This window comes from Ascaphus truei, chromosome 3 (assembly GCF_040206685.1).
Source record: "Ascaphus truei isolate aAscTru1 chromosome 3, aAscTru1.hap1, whole genome shotgun sequence".
Classification (NCBI taxonomy): Eukaryota; Metazoa; Chordata; class Amphibia; order Anura; family Ascaphidae; genus Ascaphus; species Ascaphus truei.
In genome coordinates this window covers 269,947,472-269,969,409 of record NC_134485.1, presented here as the reverse complement: position 1 = coordinate 269,969,409, position 21,938 = coordinate 269,947,472, and the positions used below count along the sequence as shown (strand labels likewise).

At 39.9% G+C, this 21,938-nt stretch overlaps 1 protein-coding gene across 1 annotated transcript in view; it reads left to right on the top strand.

The window, feature by feature from the left end:
• Positions 1-21,938, top strand: part of PCCA (propionyl-CoA carboxylase subunit alpha) — a 421,935-nt gene that overhangs the window by 269,472 nt on the left and 130,525 nt on the right. Inside the window, exon 20 of the mRNA XM_075590774.1 lies at positions 19,209-19,307. Coding sequence (XP_075446889.1) covers positions 19,209-19,307 — 99 coding nt within the window. The remainder of the gene's footprint in view (positions 1-19,208; positions 19,308-21,938) is intronic.

The window sequence follows — 21,938 nt, the reverse complement described above, 5'->3', positions numbered from 1 at the left end:
AACACAGGTGTAGAGAGGAGCAATGTTATTGTATAGCTTTTGTACGTGAGCACAAGTGTCTTGAATTTGACTCTTTAGGGCAGGGGTGGGCAACTCCAGACCACAAAAGCCACCAACAGGTCAGGTTTTCAGGATATCCCTGCCTCAGCACAGGTGGCTCAATCAGTGGCTCAGTCAAAGTCAAAGACTGAGCCACTGATTGAGGCACCCTTGCTGAGGCAGGGATATCCTGAAAACCTGACCTGTTTGTGGCTTTTGAGGACTGGAGTTGCCCATCCCTGCTTCAGAGTATGGTAAACCAATGTAGTAATTTGCATAATGTTGCTGCAGAGGAAGAGCGGTTAGTGAGGTAAATTATCCTGGCAGCAGCATTTAGAATGGATCGGAGAGGAGTCAGATGGCAGAAGGGGAAATTAACTATAGGAGCAGGTTGCATTAGTCCAGTCGGGATATAATGAGTATAATGAATGTTGGTGGATTGTTCTGCTTGGAAGGAATTTTTTCCTCACAATGTTGCTGGGTGGGAAATAACATGATTTTGAGTGATGCTGTATGTGCGGGATAAAGGAGAGGGAGTTTTCGAAATTACACTTGGGCATCTAACTTGGGGTATCTGGATTATGGTGTTTATAGCAAGGAAGAAATCCAATATACAGTAGGTGTAGAGTTAGGAGGCAAACCAATAATTGCAGTTTTTGACATGTTTAGTTTAAGATGGTGATTGGACATCCACGAGCAGATGGCAGAAAGATGGTGACACTAGACTTTCGTGATGAGGAGAGGTAAATTTGGGTGTCATCATCATAGTGGTGTTAGTGAAAACTGAATGACTATATAAAAAAATGGTATAGATTGAGAAGAGTAGAGTTCCTAGAACAGATGGAGTACACCAACTTTGAGTGGGAGTGAAGAGGATGTGCCAGCAGCAGAAAACACAAAGTGCGGTCAGATAGGTAAAATGTAATCCCAAGAGAGGATAGTGTCACGGAGGCCAATGGAATGGAGGATATGATCAACGGTTTCAAAGGCAGCAACAATTTCCGAAAGAATAAGTAAGAAAAACTGCACTGATTTGGCCTTGAGTAGATCATCATGAACTTTTGTTAGGGCAATACAGAAACCAGACTGCAGTGTGTCAAGGGGAGAGTTGAGAATGAAAGTCCAGCATGCGGATATAAATGAGTCATTCAAGAAGTTTGTATGCGAATGGGAGATAGGACGGTAGCTGGAAGGGGAGGCAGGATCATGAGCAGTGTTTTTCAGGATGGATATGACCGAAGCATGCTTTAAGGATGAAAGATATTAGCCTCAAGTTGAGAAAGAAAGGCAAGAAGAGGGAAATAATACTGGAACGCTAGGTTGGTTAACTCATGTGACATTGCACCCATCCACACCCCGGAAAAGTCCTATTTCATGGTCTGCATGTGACCTAACTAACGTAACGTTACGTCCCTACATTAACCTTAAGACTTTTGTGGATAAATGATGCTATGAAGCTGCATTTTCATGTCATCATCACGAACGGCTGTTGTAGTTGATGCTCTGCTATTTTTATAGGAGCAAACTTGACAAACAGTACGTTATTTGCCTTTGAAGATGCACGGTTAGTGTTAACATGACGGCAAGTTAGGTTGACGTCATGTTAAGTGACTTTTCGGAGCTGTGTGGATCTGAACCTAAAAGCTCCCTGGGCACTTTCAATAGGAATCATATAAAAAAAATGTTTTAATCGTACAAGCTTCATCTCTGTTACAAGTAGAACATGGAAAGGAAAGAATTACTGCATAAACCACTGCTTTAAAGTCTGTAATAAACACATACAGTGTATGTGCAGTGACTTCATTGCCTGTGGGGCATTGTTGGAGGATGCTATTGAAGTGGTAGTCCCTCTTAGGAGCATATTGAGATAACGTGATTGGTAAATTTAGTGGTTAAATGTGAACAACTGACAAAAGACAAATATAAGTATTTTAAATAGTAATTTCTAAACTTCTAATTGAAATCACTTTAAGGGTTTTTGAATTATCGGTTATCTCGAGTTTGTAATTATTTATTTAAAAGGGCAGTCCAGCTTTTTGTCCCTTAGGTGGCATGTACACCTAGTAATTAATTTCTGATCCCAAATCATATCTGTGCAGAATGCAGACCAAACCACTTTTTTGTTTATACAGTATTGTCACTGTGCTGTGAACGCATGCAAGGATCAGAATGAGATTCTCCTATAGTAGATGCTGCGAGATACTAGGCTGACATTGGCTGTATATATGACAGTCCACAATGTGAAAAACACGCACTGAGATTCATGTTTCATAGCCCCTGAGCAGTTTTTCAATGTGTAAAAGATTATTAGTTATCAGAATGCAGATCAAAAGTAATAAAGGAAGTATACAGAGAGAATGTATAGGGGTAGGAGTAGCACTGACTCTGGGGGTAGGAGAACTCCATTTAAATGCCAACACCAGCCATCAGTGGGCAATAAAATGTGTCCCCATATGCCTCGTGGATCAGCATTAAGGGAGGGATTATTCAAGCCTGCAAAATTCTATGTTCTGGCCCGCACCAAGGGTCTTCTATCGGATTCATTTTGTCACGTCACTCTAATACTATTGATGTATGTGTTTACAGTACTGTAAAATACAGGGACAATGAATCCCCTGTCCAAAGATTTTATAATCTAATTCTGGTGGCTGGCACTGTGCTTCTTACTAAATAATGGAGGTGACACAGGTCGGGTACTTCCACTTCAAAGACCAGCACTTGAACTAAAATGTCTCTCCTCCAAACGATACAATTTTGCAACATACAGTATTCTGCAATAGAGAGGTGTGCAATCACTGTCTTCTTTTGTACTACATAATACGTTTTTTCTGGTAGTGGGGTTTTCCGTAACTACTCATCCCATGTTTCTGGACGCACAGGTTATGTGGAAGTTGAGATGATTATCAGATTCCCAGACATGAAAGAGAAATGAGCTAATATTTTCCAGTTTCGTAATGATTACCGAGAAACGTGACCTAAAAACTGGTGAAACAGTAATGTATCCTCTGTGAAATGAAAGTTCATAAGGTCATAATAATTCCCACCGCTGCCTATAACATTAAATACAGTAAATATGGCTTATCAGCTATACATTATCCTGTCACAGCAAATACTGAAGCAGCAGTGCCAAAGTTGAAGAGATCAGGGCTGAGCTGGTAAACAATGTTTTTGAATGAAGATTTTTTTTTAAAGAGTGCAAAACAAAAACGATTATTAATAATTCTGTAACAGACAACTACTCCGAGTGACTAAACATGGTCAGTACAAAAGGCAGTTTTTGAGGTTAAAAACATGTATCCTTCAATGTTCCTTATTCAATAAGGTCAGATGCAGCAAGGCTCACTGCGATTGGCTGAAAATTGCCATTGAAATCAGTGGCACATTTTGGCCAAACAACGTACCATCCGCCACTTTGGATCGTATTAAATAACACCCGAAGTGGCTATAGAACCTTTAACTATCCATTCTTAACTGCTAACTAGATTAAAATCCGTTTATTGGAAGCAAGATTAACAAGAACTTGACCAATCTGATCACTCTGTAGTAATGGATATGGTTTTCTCGTAGGAAATAAAGAATTTCTATTGTTTAACATAGTATACAAATCATTTTTTGCTTCCCTATCAAGCAAAAATGTTGTTAAAAACTTACTTACATTTCTGGTTTGAGAAAGCAAGTGTAGATTTAACGGAGTCAATGTTATTTTAATGATCTGTGTATTTAAAATTTAGAATGCTGTTCTCAAGAGCCCTTCTTGGCTTTTATGTCGATTATTGTTAATGTTTTTTGATAACACGACCTTGACATTAATTTAGTAACATTAATCTTTATGCAGAGAACATAGCTCGATTTATTTTCTGGTTAATAGTGAGTATTCAGGATATATAATATATAGCACCTAATGATTGGTTCAAACTGCCTCCTGCTGCTATGGACCTCTTTAGCGGTGTCATTCAAAAGACAGTTAATTATTGAATATTATTTTGTACGCTGACAAAGCATGTGCTATAGATTTTTGTTGGCTACGTGTTTTAACTCTGGTTATAATTTATAGTAATAATTTATAGCTCACAGCAGTTGGTGAAGCGCCTATTAAATTTTTACACTATGCTAAGAAGAAATTAGCCATACTACTTCAGGAGCAGGTTAGTCTGTTGGCTGTTTTTTTCTTCATCTTTTAATATCATTACTCTGCCTTTGTATTTTAGGATTTTATTAGAATGCAGGGATTTGAGACTATTACAGGAAAAAATCTTACATACTGTAATGCATGTCTTCATGAACGCACTTTTATGTCTTGCTTGATATATCATGTGAAACCACTTTTTTGTAAATTTCAGTAAAGGAAAAGTCACATTACACCCCTGTGTGTGTGCTGTTCAATGCCAGAAAGACCAACAAGGCATTGTTCTACAATGCTTTCTCTAACCTAGATGTATTCAACCTTTTTTTCTGCGGAACCCCAACCCTCTCTAATAGCGTCTGAGATCAGATGCATTGTAAGGAACCCCAAACCATCTCTAATAGCGCGTCTGAGATCAGATGCATTGTAAGGAACCCCCATTCTCTGTAATAATGAGTCTGAGATCAGATGCATCGTAAGGACCCCAAACCTCTCTCATAGTGTGTGAGAGATCAGATACATTGTACATTCTTTTGTATTTGGTACAATTTTCAAATGACCTAAAAATTGCAGGGAGGCCCACGGAAACCAAGGGCATCTAGGAACCGTGGTTGAAAAACACTGGCAGCAAAAGGGTTTAATGATAGCTTCAGCAAATATTTGATCTGCTGTTTTATTATGTACTGAAATTGTGTTGTATAGTTATATTTGCTCAGCCTTCCTCCTTCAGAACAGTGTGTAAATATAATTAATGTAATAGAGTTTTAAGGATGTTGTATGTTTAAAACTATGAATGGCTGACAAAGAAAACGGTTAATTATCGTCAAAAGCCATTGACATTTTTTTTTTTTTTAAAGTGAAATGTCTTTGCTGGCACCGACCTACAAAAATTTTGCTTGGACAAATCTGCTTTATGGTGACGGAAGTCTGTAAAGGAAGTGAAGTCATCCTCCCCGCGCAGAAGCCAGTAACACCTTCCTCTCCAAGTCTATTCCCTGTGCAAGCGCAGAGGCGTTTTGGCCGCCACCACACGCATGCGCACTGGTATCAGGCACCTCCAGTGCATGCGCAGAAACGGCTGGCTCTGCCAGCGCATTCGCACAGGCAGCCATCTCTTGGACATGTGCAGAGACGGATTATACCACCGGCGCATGCGCAGACGCACGGATGGGGACACACACCTGCCAACATAATGAATCTTTAGAATTTCAAATATGCAACTCCCTGAGGGAACGAGTCTAAACTCATTTGATAAGCAACAAGTAACCCCTTGTGTGTAATTAGGGAAAATGCATATGGCTCAGATCAAGCGGGGTTTGTGTCTTGGGCTACGGCCCCAGTGTCAGCTGCTGCACGCCCGTCTGATAACGCGTGAACGTGTGAAAGCCGCGATCTGTGGTTGAGCTGCAGGAGATCGTGATGGGGGGGAGGGGAGAAGCATGGCGGGGGCGCGGTCATGACATCACACGACTGGTTCGCCCTCATTGGCTGAGCCGCTGCCGTGACGTGGCCAGCGCTCAGCCACCAGCACTCAGTCGCAACTATAAAAGACAAAAATCTTGTCTTTACAGAATTTGGTCGCGTATCGCGATTTCTCCATGCGCATGCAGGCAGCTACTGGGACCGGCACCATATAGTGGCGGATCTTGTTCCCACCGCGCACGCCGTAGCAGGCACTGCAGCTGACACTGGGGCCATAGCCTTAGATGTCATTATCTGTTGCACTTCATTGCTCAGCTTATATTTTATTCTGGCATGTTAATGCCCTATAATTATAAAAATACTATCCAGGGGTGGCCCACTCCAGTCTTCAAGTCCACCAACAGGTCAGGTTTTCAGGATATCCCTGCTTCAGCACAGGTGGCTCAATCGGTGGCTCTGATTGAGCCACCTGTGCTGAAGCGGGGATATCCTGAAAACCTGACCTGTTGGTGGCCCATGAGAACTGGAGTTGAGCACCCCTAGACTATCCCATAGATGCAATCCTAAAGTTGGAGTAAAATAAAAATAAAAACGGGTGTACAGTATGACGTGAAAACACGTGTTCTAATTGAAACTTCTTTGTGTTTTGGCACTGAAATTGTATTGTATTTTGATGTTTTTGATTGAATGAAAGACTTGAGTACAATTACAATTTCAGTGATAAAACACAAAAGTTTCACCTAAAATGTGCGTGCTCGCCACGCCCCCGTTAAAGGGCTTAGATCTAGGTGACTGATGCCTTTTGAGTGGTAACCATGGCAATTACTATCATGCCCAAAGATTAATGGTGGTTAACCTAAACTAAGGGCCAGAGGAGTGGTCCTCACATTCCTCTTATAGACAAAAAGGGGCCATATTTACTCATCTAAGCCATAAAACACCATATGGCACTGAAAGATACCTTATAGTCCATCTACTTGGGATTGAAGGTGTTTTATGGCATAGATCAATTTATTTTAATAAAGCTTTTGGCATATATTTACTAACAAAATAACATTGTTTTGTAGTCTAATTGCTAATTGTTGTAAAAGAAGGAGGAACCCAGTGAGTAAAGACACAGACTCTGACACTGAGTTTGGAGCAAAGAACCCTTGTGACCTTGGACAAGTCACTTTATCTCCTTGTGCCTCAGGCATCAAAAACATAGATTGTAATGTTGTCTGGGCAGCGACAGAGTCTGTAACATGCTGCGTACCACTCACCATACTGTAATTGTGAAGTGCTTTGAGTCCCATTGGGAGCAAAGCGCTATATGAAATAAAGTTATTATTATTATTATTAAAAGGTCTATTTTGAGGTTTTTTATTTATAACATTATATTCATGCATATCATTAACATAAGCTTGCATTTAGGGAACATACACTAAAAAACACTGAAGAAAGCGATCTGGTTTTCATTACAATGTAAGTCATTGTGTTTAGAACAATACATAGAATAAGTACAGATGAAGTCTCCAGTTCCGTCTTGTCCTCCTCGTGGGAGCACCCTCCCCTCCCCCCGTGCCACGTGCTTCACTTGGCTTTTTTACGAGCAGTAGCTGGTGAACGCGCACTGCGGGGAGGCACAAATTCCCCCCCATGACTGCCCACGGAGCGTCCCTATAGTGTGGGTCAGAACCGGAGACTTCATCTGTACAGTGGCAAGAAATACTTAGTGAACCCCACTGATAATTACGGAAATTCCATCGTTTTTCCATGATACACTTCTTGAATCAAAAGCAGTATTTTTAAAACATATTCAACAGGGTTTATATTAACTAATTCCATGTCTTTTGAAACAAAATTATGTATGAATTAGACAAATAATAAGTAATTAAGAGTCAGGGTATGTGCAAAAGTAAGTGAAACTCTGGTTTTATCAGCTACATTTATAAGGGATAATTAGAATCCGGTGTTTAATTAGGAAGATCATCAGGGGTGAGTTTGGGAGGCCCCGCCCTATATAATCTGTAACTGTTACATATGCCTATAATATATATTATCTCTAACTGTGCATGCTATGTCTTGTATATAATGTATACCCTGTTCACTTATTTAACTGTTTGTAACTATCTATTATTTGTCATCATAACTCTATGCCCAGGACATACTTGAAAACTAGAGGTAACTCTTAATGTATTACTTTCTGGTAAAATAGTTTATAAATAAATAAATATAAAGATCAGAACCCTTGTGAGTTTGATCTTCATAATACATGTGTGTGGAAACACACACGATCAAAAGAAATCTCTGAGGACCTCAGAAAAGCAGTTATTGATGCTCATCAAAGAAGAATACAGTAATCCCTGGCGCATATATGCTATGATATAAATACCAGTCCTTGAATGTCCGTGTACAATGTCCACAGTAAGGGCCAGATAATGAACTGCCCTGAAAGTCCTTTCCACTTGATTTTCCTCCTAGTATATGATGTAAACAGAACACACCATTGCGCAGTATAAAGGATAATTCCCACACTTGCCCTGCAGATGATATAAATCTACTCACAAGATGATATCTTGTAACAGGCGGCGGATAGAATCTGTGCTTTGGGGCTCCGTCTTGCTCTCACTGCCTTTCCAGACCTCTCCGTGTGCTTGCTGGAACACCTCAGCCCCCCCCCATAGTCAGGATATTCTCCCCCGCTTGATTACCTCCAGAGGTAAATCAGCTGGCCTCGACTTCCTTGATCGCTCATATGCTCTGTATGATTTTGTCAGGGACAAGGAGAAGAGGAACACTATGGTACAGTACTGCAACACTAATTTATTAAAACACAATAAAAACAATAGAAGGAATGCACACTCACATGGTGGTGTGTCTCCTCATACATTACAAGAATGCTGTCCGCTACGTGAGATCCTGGCTACCCGCTGTGAACTCAATCGGCGTCTATCTCACCTCGCGGGCGAGTGTGCATTCCTTCTATTGTTTTTAATAAATTAATTAATTTAGATATTAAATTAATACATCTGCTACTTGGCATCTTAATTTCTATGGAAGCAGTAAGGGTGTACTTAGTTTTTCACACATAGCTTCTCCATTTTGGCTTTATTTTTGTTAAATAAATCATGATACGGTGTAATATGTCGTGTTGTTATTCACCCGAGGTTGTATTTACCTAATTTTAAAACCTGCTAGATGATTGTTATTATGTCCTGATATGTAAAACCATAGAATTCAAAGAGGGTGTACAGGCATAACCCGCTTTAAGTACACTCACTTTAAGTACACTCGCGAGTAAGTACATATCGCCCAATAGGCAAACGGCAGCTCACACATGCGCCTGTCATCACGTCCTGAACAGCAATACCGGCTCCCAACCTGTACCGAAGCTGTGCGCAAGCGGGGAGACTATAGAGCCTGTTACAAATGCGTTATTTACATCAGTTATGCACGTATATAACGATTGCAGTACAGTACATGCATCAATAAGTGGGAAAAGGGAGTGCTTCACTTTAAGTACATTTTCGCTTTACATACATGCTCCGGTCCCATTGCGTACGTTAATGCGGGGTATGCCTGTACTTTCTTTTTCACACAACCGTACATTTATCCTAAGTGTCTAAACAAAATTTTGTATCCAGGGCTGAAGTAAGCCCTAAACGTTATCGGTGCTCAATGAAAACATATGGATGTGCATATTTGGTGCTTGAAGATCCATTGGAAAGGAGAATGTCAATTCATAAAATGTAAATAGGTAAATAATCCCTCCTCACAGCTACCCGTATGGAATAGAGACAAGTAATACAAGGCAACTGGCTGATTACGTATAGCACCAAAGGTATGCCCGTCTTGTACTCACAGTTGGCCGTTTGTGATCCCTGGAGGGGAGAGAGAGGAGGGAAACCACGCTGTGTGAGCTGAGGTGAAGAGAGGTCCAATGGAGGACAGAAAACCTCTCCAAGAAGCTGACCGAAGTCTGTGAGCGGCTCCGGTGTGAGGTTCCGTCTGCGTCTGTTACACTGAAGGTGTGACGTCGTGGTGACTGGGACGCCGGGTAATCAGCTGGGCATCGCGCTGCTCTGCTTGTATGATTCTCCCAGCACGAAAGCACAGTGCAGGAGGTGTGTAAAGAATGTCAAAGTAATCTCCAGCACAGCGTGCATCCAGGTGAACACATAGAGTAGTGAGGAAGTCCCATAGAGAGAAACCGGAGCACAGCTTCCCAAATGAACGGGTAGATGCAGGACGTGAATTTTTTTTTATTGGTTTTATCACAGCGCCCTGTGCGTGAAACGCGTCAGAGTACCTGCCAGGACTACCCATGTACTTGTTTTTTAACCAATAAACATATTTTTTTTTCAAGTCCTGCATCTACTTGTTCATTTGAGAAGCTGTGCTCCGGTTTTCTCTCTATGGGAATTCCTCACTACTCTAAGTGTCTAAACAGACGCGCACGTGATGGGAATGCGGGTGCACGCAGGCTAAGGAAGCTCCGTTCACCCTGCTGAGAATGCGATAAAATCCCCCGATTGCAGCCTCAATTAGCCCTGCGGGGCGCCTGACGGGCTGAGGGAGCTAGCCGTGATGTCTGCCAGGAAGATGCCAAGACCGGGGACCCCGGATCTCTCCCGCTTCTGCCACGGGCAACGAGCGGCAATGGGGTGGAAAAAACAAAAATGGCGTTGCTGAGCAAGGCGCACAGGAGCGCGCATCCACAGAAAACAAAGGACAGAGGCAAGATATGGACTCTGAAGGGGATATCCCTAATAAAAAGGCTACCCTAAGAAAGCAAACACAGAGGGTCACAGCAGCTGAGGGGGCAGTGGGGGAGCTGCTACTGACAGAGAACTGACTATGACAGAGGGAGACACAGTGATTACTGAACAGGACCTCCAGAACATGGTTAAAGAAATGCAAGCAAGTTTTCAGTCAGCTCTGGATAGAGCTGTAAGGGAATTTAAAACAGAAGTCTCTGTACTAAGTAAAAGAACTACAGAGCTTGAAAATAAGATGGACATTTCCCTACAAAACCAGGTAAATACTGACTATGAGGTCCTGCATCTCAATGATGAGATAAGAGCTATGAGGGAGGGCATGGACGATATGTAGAACAGGGAGCGAAGACCGAATTTACGAAGTCGGTGTCTGCAGAAGCCCTCCTGCAATATCTTAAAAGATTGTTTACGTCAATTGACCATCAGCTGCAAGATGGTGATCTTACAATGGACAGAGCTCACAGAGCTTTGGGACCAAGATTTGATGACTCCAAGAGAAGCAGAGATGTGGTCCTAAGGCCCCACCAATATGCAACCAAGGAGAGGATCATAAAAAGCTGCAGAAACAGCGGCTCAATTGAATTTCAAAAATAGCTCTGTTCAGATCTTCCAAGACCTGTCCAGAATGACAATTGAGAGGAGGAGAGGGTTGCGGACAGTAACAGCGGTACTTCAGGAAAAGGGTGTTCACTACCGATGGGCCTTTCCGTTCCGCCTTGTAGTCAACCACGATGGCAGACCGCGATCTGGTACCCCAAAGAATCGACCGCTTTCCTCTCAGCATTGGGTCTGACCCTCCAAGGATAGATCGACCCACCGTCAAAGACCTCGGGATGACGACACAGAGGACGATCGATCAGCTGAGGGTGCAGTTGCTCAGAGATGAAAGACCAAAATCTGCTTATGCTTTTGAGATACTTTTGTTGAATCATTTTGCTGTGGTTCTCTAGAACGTTGGAAGATTTAACCAGAATCCACTGCTGTTCTCCCTAACCATCGATCCTTCAACACAAGATGACTATGAGATGGAGTTGGCTGCCTGCTCCTCGGGTGCTGGTTTGCTAAAGTTGATCGGACGAGTCGCGGTGATGGGTGAGGAGGCCTTGGCCCAAAGATTTAGAAGAGCTGTTGTTTTTTGCTTGGTTATAGATGCAAAGGACACTAAGCCTCAGCGAGAAACCAAGTGCAATTTAGTACTCGAAAATTTTAATGCTAAAAGATATTGAACATTTAAAGATAAAATGTGAACCCGGGGTTTTATATTTTTATATTTCTAGCCGGGAAGTCTGTCACTATAAGTATATGGCAACACTAAAAGTTTTATATGTTTTCTTGTTTCGCGGGTATTAGGAATTGATGTTTTTCTTAGGTTCTTTTATATTCTGATTAAGTTGTGGTGAGAGCGCGGTTGGGGGAGGTGGAGCAGTTAGAGGCAGAGTATGCAGGATTGGTGGAAGCTCTGCATGCCTGATGTCTGGTCATCCCCAGTAGGGCCATATACCCGCCAGGCCACATAGGGTCTGGCCGCAAACTTGGGGTGAGTGGCTGGTTTCACTCATCTTATCCTATTGTTTAATTTTTGTTGTTTTTGTTTTTCCCCAAGTTCCCAGAGGGGGAAAGTCCCTTTTTTGTTTTTTTTTCTCCTTTTGTTCCCTACAACCAGTAAAGTTTTTCGTTCACAACGAGAGAGAGAGAGAAAATGAGAATGAATGAAGTGAAGTTAGCATCCATGAATGTTAAGGGCCTTAATAGTAAACGTAGACTGGCTGTAAAAGAATTTAGAAATCTGAAAGAGGATATTGTCTTTCTGCAAAAGACACATTTTGATTCCCTAAAACCCCCAAATACTTTTAGCAGGATATACCATATCGCATTTTACTTGTCTTTTACCAGTAAGTAAAGGGGGGGGTTGCGATTTTGATAAAACAGGGTATTCCATTCCAGACACTAGAGGTCAAGAGAGACCTGGGTGGTCACTGGGTGGTCCATAGTCCATTCCAGACACTAGAGGGATGGAGGTCACTGGGTGGTCCATAGTCTTCTCTCAGGCCAACATATTACATTAGTGAATATATATGCGCCTAATGAGGGACAAATTGATTTTCTAAGGGAAAATGGGGGATAACCAAGAAGAGCTATATATTGTAGGAGGTGACTTTAAGATGGTCCCAGGCCCGGATGTGGACAAATCCACATATCCAGGGCATTCACACTCAGCAATGACATACAATGTATCAAAGAAATTTAGATTGCTAAACAAAGAATTGGGTCTGTTGAACGCCTGGCGTTGCTCACATAAAGGGCAGAGAGATTATTCCTTCACTCGCCCCCACACGATTCGTATTCTAGAATCGATAATATTTTTGTGTTTCCAAATATTCTAGAAGTATTGGTCCATTCAGATATAGGGCCTATTACTTGGTCGGATCACGCCCCGGTGGCTATCCTGTTTGATCCACCATTCGCCAAAATTCATTCATTTCACTGGAGGATGAATTACTCTTTACTAAATTATCCAGAGATTTGTGCACAAATTGGAGACTCACTTAAGGCACATGAGGCAACGATTAGAGGACAGCTTATTTCAGTAGCATCATACAGAAAGAATAAAAATGGAAAGACAAAAATATTTAACGGAAAAAACTATAAAGTTACAAAGCTCACGTAAAAAAACCTGTCGAGGAAAGTATATAACATTTTGAACCAGGAAAGGGTGGAATTTAAGAGATTACAATTGGAGAATGTAGAGAAGGCCCCTTAAGTGGACTAGGCAGACGTACTATGACAAGGGAGATAAGGCAGATAGTCTATTAGCAAACAAACTTAGAGGGATCACGGTGAGGGCCTCAGTCCCCGCTATTGGATTTAAAAAGTGGGAGAGTGACCTACAACCTTTCAAGGATCGCAGTGGAATTTGCTAAATTTTATACGTAACTTTACGATCTTGACAATTCAACCCCGAATGCTAAAGTCCCAGGCTTGAATCAGATTGGGGCAGAAGGAAAAAACGAATGGCGCACAGCCAGGGAGCCAGGTGTGGAGTAAAACTGCTTCTTTATTCGTGCATGCAGAGAGACAAGTAATCCCCTTGGTGGGACAAGGACAGGAACCTCCTACGCGTTTCGGACCTGGGGGTCCTTTATCAAGGAGTAGACTTTCATGGTTAAGTTTGACAGTTGTCATTGAGGACTTACAAGTCTATATTCACCACCCACTCCCACTGGTATCTCCAGGGTAAAATGTTTATTATTCATTGAATTGGATGGAGTCGTCCTGGGTTTGAGCACCCTATTTTTCTCATTTATTTGAATCAGATTGGGGATTATCTGAGAGATTGTGATTGTGTTCTTCCGAAATTGACGAAGGAAGATCATAATATTTTAAACGCAAAAATAACTCTGGTAGAGCTGGGAAAAGCGGTCGGTTCTTTGAAACCATCGAAAGCCCCTGGCCCAGATGGTTTGTCAAACCTCTACTATAAAAAAAATATTTTTTATAGGAATTTTATGCCCTTGTCTTATTGGATCTATTTAATGATTTTCTTAGTGGAAAATAAATTCCTCCACAGATGACGAAGGCCAAATATAGTGGTGATCCCTAAAGAGGGAAAGGACTCTTTATGTTGTGGTAGCTCCAGGCCAATTTCACTGCTTAACACGGATTTGAAAATCTATAGTAAAATTTTAGCAATACTGAATCCAATACTCCCGAGATTAATTCACTATAATCAGGTGGGATTTGTGAGCGAGCGCCAGGCGCCGGACAATACAAGTTAGATTATTAATGTTATTGATCAAATACATAAATTCAAACCGAAAGCTATGCTGCTGAGTCTGGAAGCAGAGAAAGCGTTTGATAGGATAAGGTGGGATTTTCTAGATTAGACATTAGAGGCATTTGGATTCTCCGGAGTCTTTTTACAGGGAGTCCGTGCTCTCTTTCAGTCGCCAACAGCTACCCTGAAGATCCCAGGAAAGGAATGTAATAACAATTAAAAATGGGACTTCTTTTTGCTCTGACAATCGAGCCTCTAGCGGCCACTAACGGAGCCGCCCCAAATATACAAGGGATCAAAATAAAAGATAGAGTGCTATAAATATCGTTGTTGGTAGATGTTATTCTTGCTGTATCTAACCCACTGACATCTCTTCCGAATTTGCAGTCCACCCTTCGGGAGTTTGGGGAGCTCTCCGGGTATAAAGTAAATATGAGAAAATCAGAAGCTCTAATTTTGGCGCTAACAGGAAGGGAGGTCGAGGTGCTTAAACGACACTTTGACTATAAATGGAAAATTACCCATTTGAAATATTTAGGAATTTATCTTACCAGAGATTATAATTTATTATATAAATATAATTACCTGACCTATTCTCCAAAATTAAAAAAGATTTACAAGCCTGGAATTCTCATTGTATTTCCTGGATAGGGCGTATAACCGCAGTTAAGATGAATATTCTGCCTAGACTCTTGTACTATTTCAGACATAACTTAGAGCTGTGCCGCATTCAAATATAAAAGAAATTCAGAATCGAATTATGCCGTTTATCTGGAAACACAAACAACTGAGGATAGCTATGTCAATTATGTAGGACGCCAAGGAAGGAGGTGGTATGGCTGTTCCAAATATCCTAAAATATTATATAGCCTCCCATATTAAACAAATGATTTACTGGCACTCTCCGAGAAGAAAGTATGCCTGGGTGGACCTGGAGAGCTCGCTAAAAAAACAGATTGTACTGTCTTATTTGTTTTGGTCTAGTTCTGGGACAGGGTCCGGGAGACAGTTGGAACTGACAATAATTGGATTTACTTTGAAAGTTTGGCAGATGGCAAAAAAGAAATATAAGGTTGTGTCAACCCCTTCTAGGCTCACGCCTCTGTTCGGTAATCCGGGGTTTACCTTGGGTTTTCAGGGCCAGGGTATTTGAATTTTGGAGACATAGAGGAATTCTGGAGATAGGAGATTTATTAGAAAAGGATAAACTAATGTCCTTTGAGGAACTGATGAGAACGTATGGTCTGTCCCAAATTGAGCTATTAAGGTATATGCAGGTCCATGATGAGGAATTTCCTAGATATACACGATTTGAAGATTTATGTAAAACAAACAAATACCAAAGAGGTTTGATATCATCTCTGTACCAGGGGCTAACTCTTAAAGATACCCCAAACCATAAATATATGGCCCAGTGGGCTCTAGAGTTCCAGACTGAAATAACAAGGGGAGGACTGGGAAGATATCTGGGACAAAGCAGGTAAAACCTCTATATGTAAGGTAACAAAAGAGAATATATAAAAATTTGTTACGTTGGTACTACACCCCAAAAAGATTAAAGCAGATGTTCCCGGGGACCTCGGACAGATGCTGGAGGGGTTGTAGACACGTAGGAGATTTGGCACACATCTGGTGGTATTGCCCAGTAATGCAGACGTACTGGAGGACAGTTTTGAAATTAATAAAAGATGTGACTGATATCAATATCCCCCCAGACCCAACTCTGATTATCCTAGCTAAACCTATGGAAGATGTGAATCATCAGATACAAAGATTGATTTTACATATTCTAACAGCAGCTAGATGTGCTGTAGCAGCAGCGGGGAAAAAGGCACTCCCGCCCTTCAGAAGAGAGGTTATGTGAAGGGTCAATGATGTTCAATTAATGGAGAAACTTACCTCATTTCTGAACCACACCATTAGGAGGTATGATAGGGTCTGGGAGCCCTGGGATGCAGGATAGGGGTGCACCCCCGGAGGGAGAGAGGTTATGTTTGGGCTGAATGTAAAATATGGTGTTTACCAAATGTTGTATGATATGTAATGTGACTTTTGTTGTTTGTAAGAAATTTGATACACAATTGTGGTTTCACCCCCCCCCCCTTTTTTTTTTTTAATCTTTCCCCTTCCCATTTATGTGTGAAAAAAAAATAATAAAAATATAAGTTTAAAAACAAAATTAAGTGTCTAAAATGTTCCTTATTTTTTATTTTTTTAACTATAATCTACCAAATTGACCCTGGCACTATGCAGCATTGGCACTACTGTAGCAACCAGACCTGTGTTTTCAACAATCTAGCCAAATATTCTCATGCCTTGGTGCTTCTGATTACACCCACATAGTGTTATACCCCCTATGAGGCATTGAAGTATGCAAAGGAACATACCATTGTTTCATTCAATCAAAGTCCACATCATCTGCAAGGAACAACATGTGACTGATTGACAGTGTGATTAATTCTGGAAATGTAATGATGCCTTTATATTGAAAACCCATTTTACGTTACATTTGTGTCAGAGTAGACGGCTACAAGTGAAAATATAGATTTAGAAAGCAAGATTATTATTAAACTTTTAATGTACAATAGTGTTTCTTTGTAGAGGATAGAATTTTTAAAGGGGCAGTTAATTATACTTTTTCAGAACAACGTGGCAATCATTCTTAGTCTTTTTTTTTTTTTAATGAGTTTATTTATTTTTAGCCTTGAAATGAAAAGCAGAAATCAGAGCTGCTTGCATATTATTTAATATTTTTTAATCTTAAATTTGTGCGGTACTTTGATCTCTGTGAGATATTTAAATACTATTTTCCCAGAAAACAGGGGGTCCCCAAACAAGAATTTCTATGAATCAGCCTAACTGCAGAGGCAACAAAATTCTATGTCACTTAGAGATGACTTCACGGATTGCTATTGGTTGACCTCATAGCTATCTTTGATTTTTATTCCCTCCTCCCCCCACCCCCCGGTTCACTTCAATTCTATTGTCTGTGTAGCTGAGGGGAGAGGTGGGCCCCAGGAGCTGTAAGAATTGTGAGCATCAAAAGACTCCTCAGATAGTTGATTAAAGGAGCAATCCATGCAATATCCTACATGTGTGTTATTTTTTTAAATAATTCTGTAGTATTAGGTACTGGCTCAGTACCTCCTCAGCATCTTCACATTTCAATGCATGACATTCAAAGGTTTCTTGGTCTGGCTAGACCAGTGTGGTCTCTTAGATCAACAGATACTTGTGAGTAGGACTCTTAGATCAACAGATACTTGTAAGTAGGACTCTTAGATCAACAGATACTTGTGACTTGTGATATACAGGGATATTCACTCTGAGCCATGAATGCTAATTAGCAAATAATGGCCACATAACATACATTTTTCCTATAGCTCCTTTAATTTGCTGCATACACAGGTGAAGGGCCCTGCATGTCTTACATACAGCTCCATTAGTAAGAATGTCACCATTGTAATCAGTGGGTTACATTACAAACATGCTCAATTCAACAAAAGAATAATAAAAAGTGGCCAAGTATGAATTGACTGGCACGACGAACCAAAAAATATGAACAGTTTTTAAAGCAGCATAGGCTACAATGGGTTTGGTAAGGAAATCATTTCTTTTTTTTTTTTTTTTATGGCAAAGGATGTAGGTAATTTGTTTCCAGCGCCAAACTATTTCAGGGTGTGCTATCTGTTTCCCCCGACATTTACGTACATAGGAAAATATCATGTTCCAAACAACTTGTGGAACATTTTCCACATCATCTTTATGTAAATGTGCCTAAATCAATGAAATGAGCACGGATAATCAAACATGGAATAGAAGTCTTTTTATATTCAATACTAGATTGAACTCATTGTTCTGAAAAGTCTTTGTGATATACTTCTGTAGACCATTACTGATCAATACTGTATATAATATACATTTGATTATATATTTTTCTATATATCACTGAATGTCTATTAAAGTTACATTGAAAATGTGATTACAGTATGTATGACGTATTTTTGGGCAAACTAACTGCGTAGCTGCAGTTGAACTACAGTAGTAATAGGCTAAAAATATGGATGCCACTGATATGGCATTATATGATACTTGTGCTTGTCATATTCAAAAGTGTGACGGTCTAATAACCATGAAATAAATTCATTTTAGTAAAGGCAAGTGAGTGACCCCTGGGATGAGGATAATCATATCTGCAGTAAAAAATAAATAACTTTTAATGGTGCAGTGCCTTTATTTGTACATTTTAACCCTGCACACACAGTTCATTGTGGAATCCGCCTGCAATCTCCTATTGCAAAGACTTTTTTTTTATGTGTGGTAATATTAGTAGACACCCCAAGAAATGAATTGCTATAAATTATGATTTAATGGTATAATTTTATATTGATATTAGTATCATAATTCTACATATAAATATTTATTTGTTGAAATGTGATTCAACATTGGCATTTTTTTTACTTGGATACAAAACTAGTCTCTAGTTTTTGTCCCTGAATAACGCCTGATAAAAGTACCCGTCCCAACTTTGATGTTATTGCTAAAAAGAAACCCAGCCTTCAGGTGTTAATCCACAATATGGTAATGTTTTCATAAAGTTTGACTAAACAAGACACTGTATTAAAATATTCCACTTAATTAGAGCTTCTTTTTAATTAAGATAACAATGCAGAACTCTTCACTATGATGTACAGAGGGAAAATGTCGCTTTGGTCCTTGGGGAGTATATTATATGCAAGTCCTGTTCTGTGGGTAACAAAGTGTCACCGCAATTTATGTACATTACTTGTCTAATTGCAGTAAATGTAGCATATCCAGATAGGTTTAAAAGTTGGTTGACTGTTGCTTGCTGGAAATCACTTGATGCAGCAGTACCTAGAGGCAGCTGCTCACAGGTCCTTCACCTCTCCCCAGAGATGTCTGGATGCTTGCATAGTTGGACCCTGTCTTTTACAGCAGTAGTGGTGAACATGACAGGCGGTTTGGAAGCCATCTGTTTAAAATGGCTTTTGCTTTGTGCGCAGTAATTAATTTGAGATAAGCTTTCTGTCTGTCGGTATCTTAATAGTCTTGTATAATGTCCAAACAGGTGGAAGTTGATGGGACAACCCTAAATGTGTCCAGCGAATGGAACCTTTCTTCAGCCTTAATGTCTGTCAGTTTTGGTGACTCACAGAAGACCATCCAGGTAAACACTTTACTTTACGTTCTTTGACAACTGATGTTGAGCAACTTCATTATGCATTCATTACAATGCTGATCCAAACTCTACCTTTAAACATATAAGAAAAATATATAACATACCATTTTATGGGGAAATGCATTTTGGTGAGTTTTTTGCACAAACCAAAATCAAGTTTTCGTTTTATTTTATTGAAAAGTTGCAACCTCTAAATGTTGGTAAATGTCACTTGGTTAAATAATATTGTATTTGAAACTGCTGCCATGTTACCTGCAGCACCCATTTCATTATATTAAATGTGCTAATGGAAGTCATCCTTATATCTAATATCTGTTTTTATATTTCAGTTTAACAGCAAATAACAAACATTAACTATCTGGAGTCCTGATATAGATTGCCATTTCTGTTTGTATTGATTAATTCTAATACAGTGTATCACTAGAACCAGTTAAATCACTTAGAGAGGCACACACACACTTTTCTTGTGTTCTAATTTGAATGTTCGTACTAAACTAAATTGAATACCATGTAATAATTTAATTCAACGATTGGTAGTTTGACATGAGGATATTTCATTTTACCACAGCTCATTTGAGAGTTACAGGAGTGACGTAAGGCTTCCATCTAAAACATTCATTGGTCTACAGGAGTTTTGTTTGTGTCATATCACTCCTACAATGCACAGGCTTACAGCTGGTAACCTACAACCCTGTGATTCATTATACACTTCTGAAAAATATCTCAAGAGATCTTGTTAGAGTTCAATAATATATTCATTTTGCAAGTCTTCTGTGCAAATAATGTTCCACAGGATGCCCATTCTGTTGGGGTTTTTTTTTTCCAGCTACCCAACTCCTTTATGTTTGGAGCCTGATGAAGGTAGTCACCCGTTTCAAGCCCCATTGCTAAACAGATTGTACCCTATACTAAATCTCATTGATACTCAACTAGGTGGAACTAATTTTCTGTGGCAAGGCAGCTGAGTTAGTTGTGGCGCTTAAACCTCTGCTTCCTTTGAGGAAAGTGACAAATTACATTCATTAATTGTAAATTGAATAAAGGTTACATTTAAATACGTGGTGTGAATAATTACTGTGTATTATTACACTTTAGAAGTTATATCTGTGCTTCTCCTTGTCTACAGTTAATCTGTAAATTAACAATTTTGGGAAGTCATGTGGAAATATACCAAACAATATTGATAGACACTCCCTTACCAGTTTACAACTTTAACTTTTCTAAGTAATTGAGAATAATGCATGACTTTATTCTAGAAACTCTTATTACCTATGTGTCTCTTCTTTATCTTGCACCCTTTCCTAACTAGTAACTTAATAGACAGGGGCATAAATAAATCTAATTTCTAACAATGTGTAAAGTTGTTCCAGTTCATTTTAATTTAGTGAAAAAATAACAAACGAAAAGAAACTTCGTATTGTTCATTTTCCACCTAATTGCACATGCACACATTGAATAACAGTTGCAACAAGTCTTGCAAAAATCTCCAAATATTCACTACAGTAAGGATACACTTTTGGTCCCTCGGAAAGATATCGACTCCTGGCAATTTTTGGCAAACTCTAATAGTTGACGGTTTTGCTGTTATGGGCCCATCTTTGCTTGACATTTTTTTTTCATTGGGTTGGAGCACACAACTACCTGTAAATTAAAGCAAATTCCGTTCCTAAAACTTTTAGAAATGATTTAACTAAAGTTAAAGTCCAAATAAATCACCTTGCCCTTTCACTGATAACTGGAGTTGAATTATATTGAAGATCTAGGAGAGAAAACATGTACTTTTAACATGAGTGACACAGAAAAACACAAAACATGCATCTTTCAAACAAAATTGTATTAAGTTTCATCAATGTGTTTGATAATTGAGATCAGCTTTTCCTTGAAACACAAGACTTTCACAGCCTTAGAAGGATGTCCCTTCCCCCCCACCCCCCATCCTTTTATCTTTTACTCCTTTTGTTTTTTTGGTTTTTCTACCCCAATGTCGCTGCCAATTGAAGGGTTGAATTTTAGGATTTGTGCAGAGTTGAAAGCAAGCCGAACAAATCCAATTTACTTATGAGGCATTTGGTAAGCAGCTGCTGCGGTGCATATTTCTTGTCCATCTTTATACGCTGTGCCCTCCTTTCGTGGCGGAGCAGAGATCAAGCCTTTTACATTCAGAGCTGAAAAGGTGCTTCAATTATCTTGTCTTGCTGTGTTGTGAAGACCACCTTGTTTTCTGAGTGCCTTGCTTTATAGTACAGACAGTCTCGTGTATCAGACTGAATAGCCCTTCTTTAGAACCTTTTACACAGTGACCGCAGGCTTCTCTGCTAGTCATGTGCCTCGCCGGGCTGACTTTGTGTCAACTAAAACACACAGGGCAACATGCCTTATCATTCTTGCTTCTCTTCATTATTAGGACACACTTTTATTGAATTCAGTTTTTTTGTCTGTCACCTTGTGGCCTCAATTAAATATTAGAAGAAAAAGGAGACCTGAAAAGAGACCAAATAAATGTTATCCTGAAATGGCATTAAACAGCCTCTTACTATTGGGCAAAATGCAACACAATAGTGAAAAATCCACTAATTAGGGTGGAGTGTTTAATACAAATGATAAAAGGTCCCTTATTTT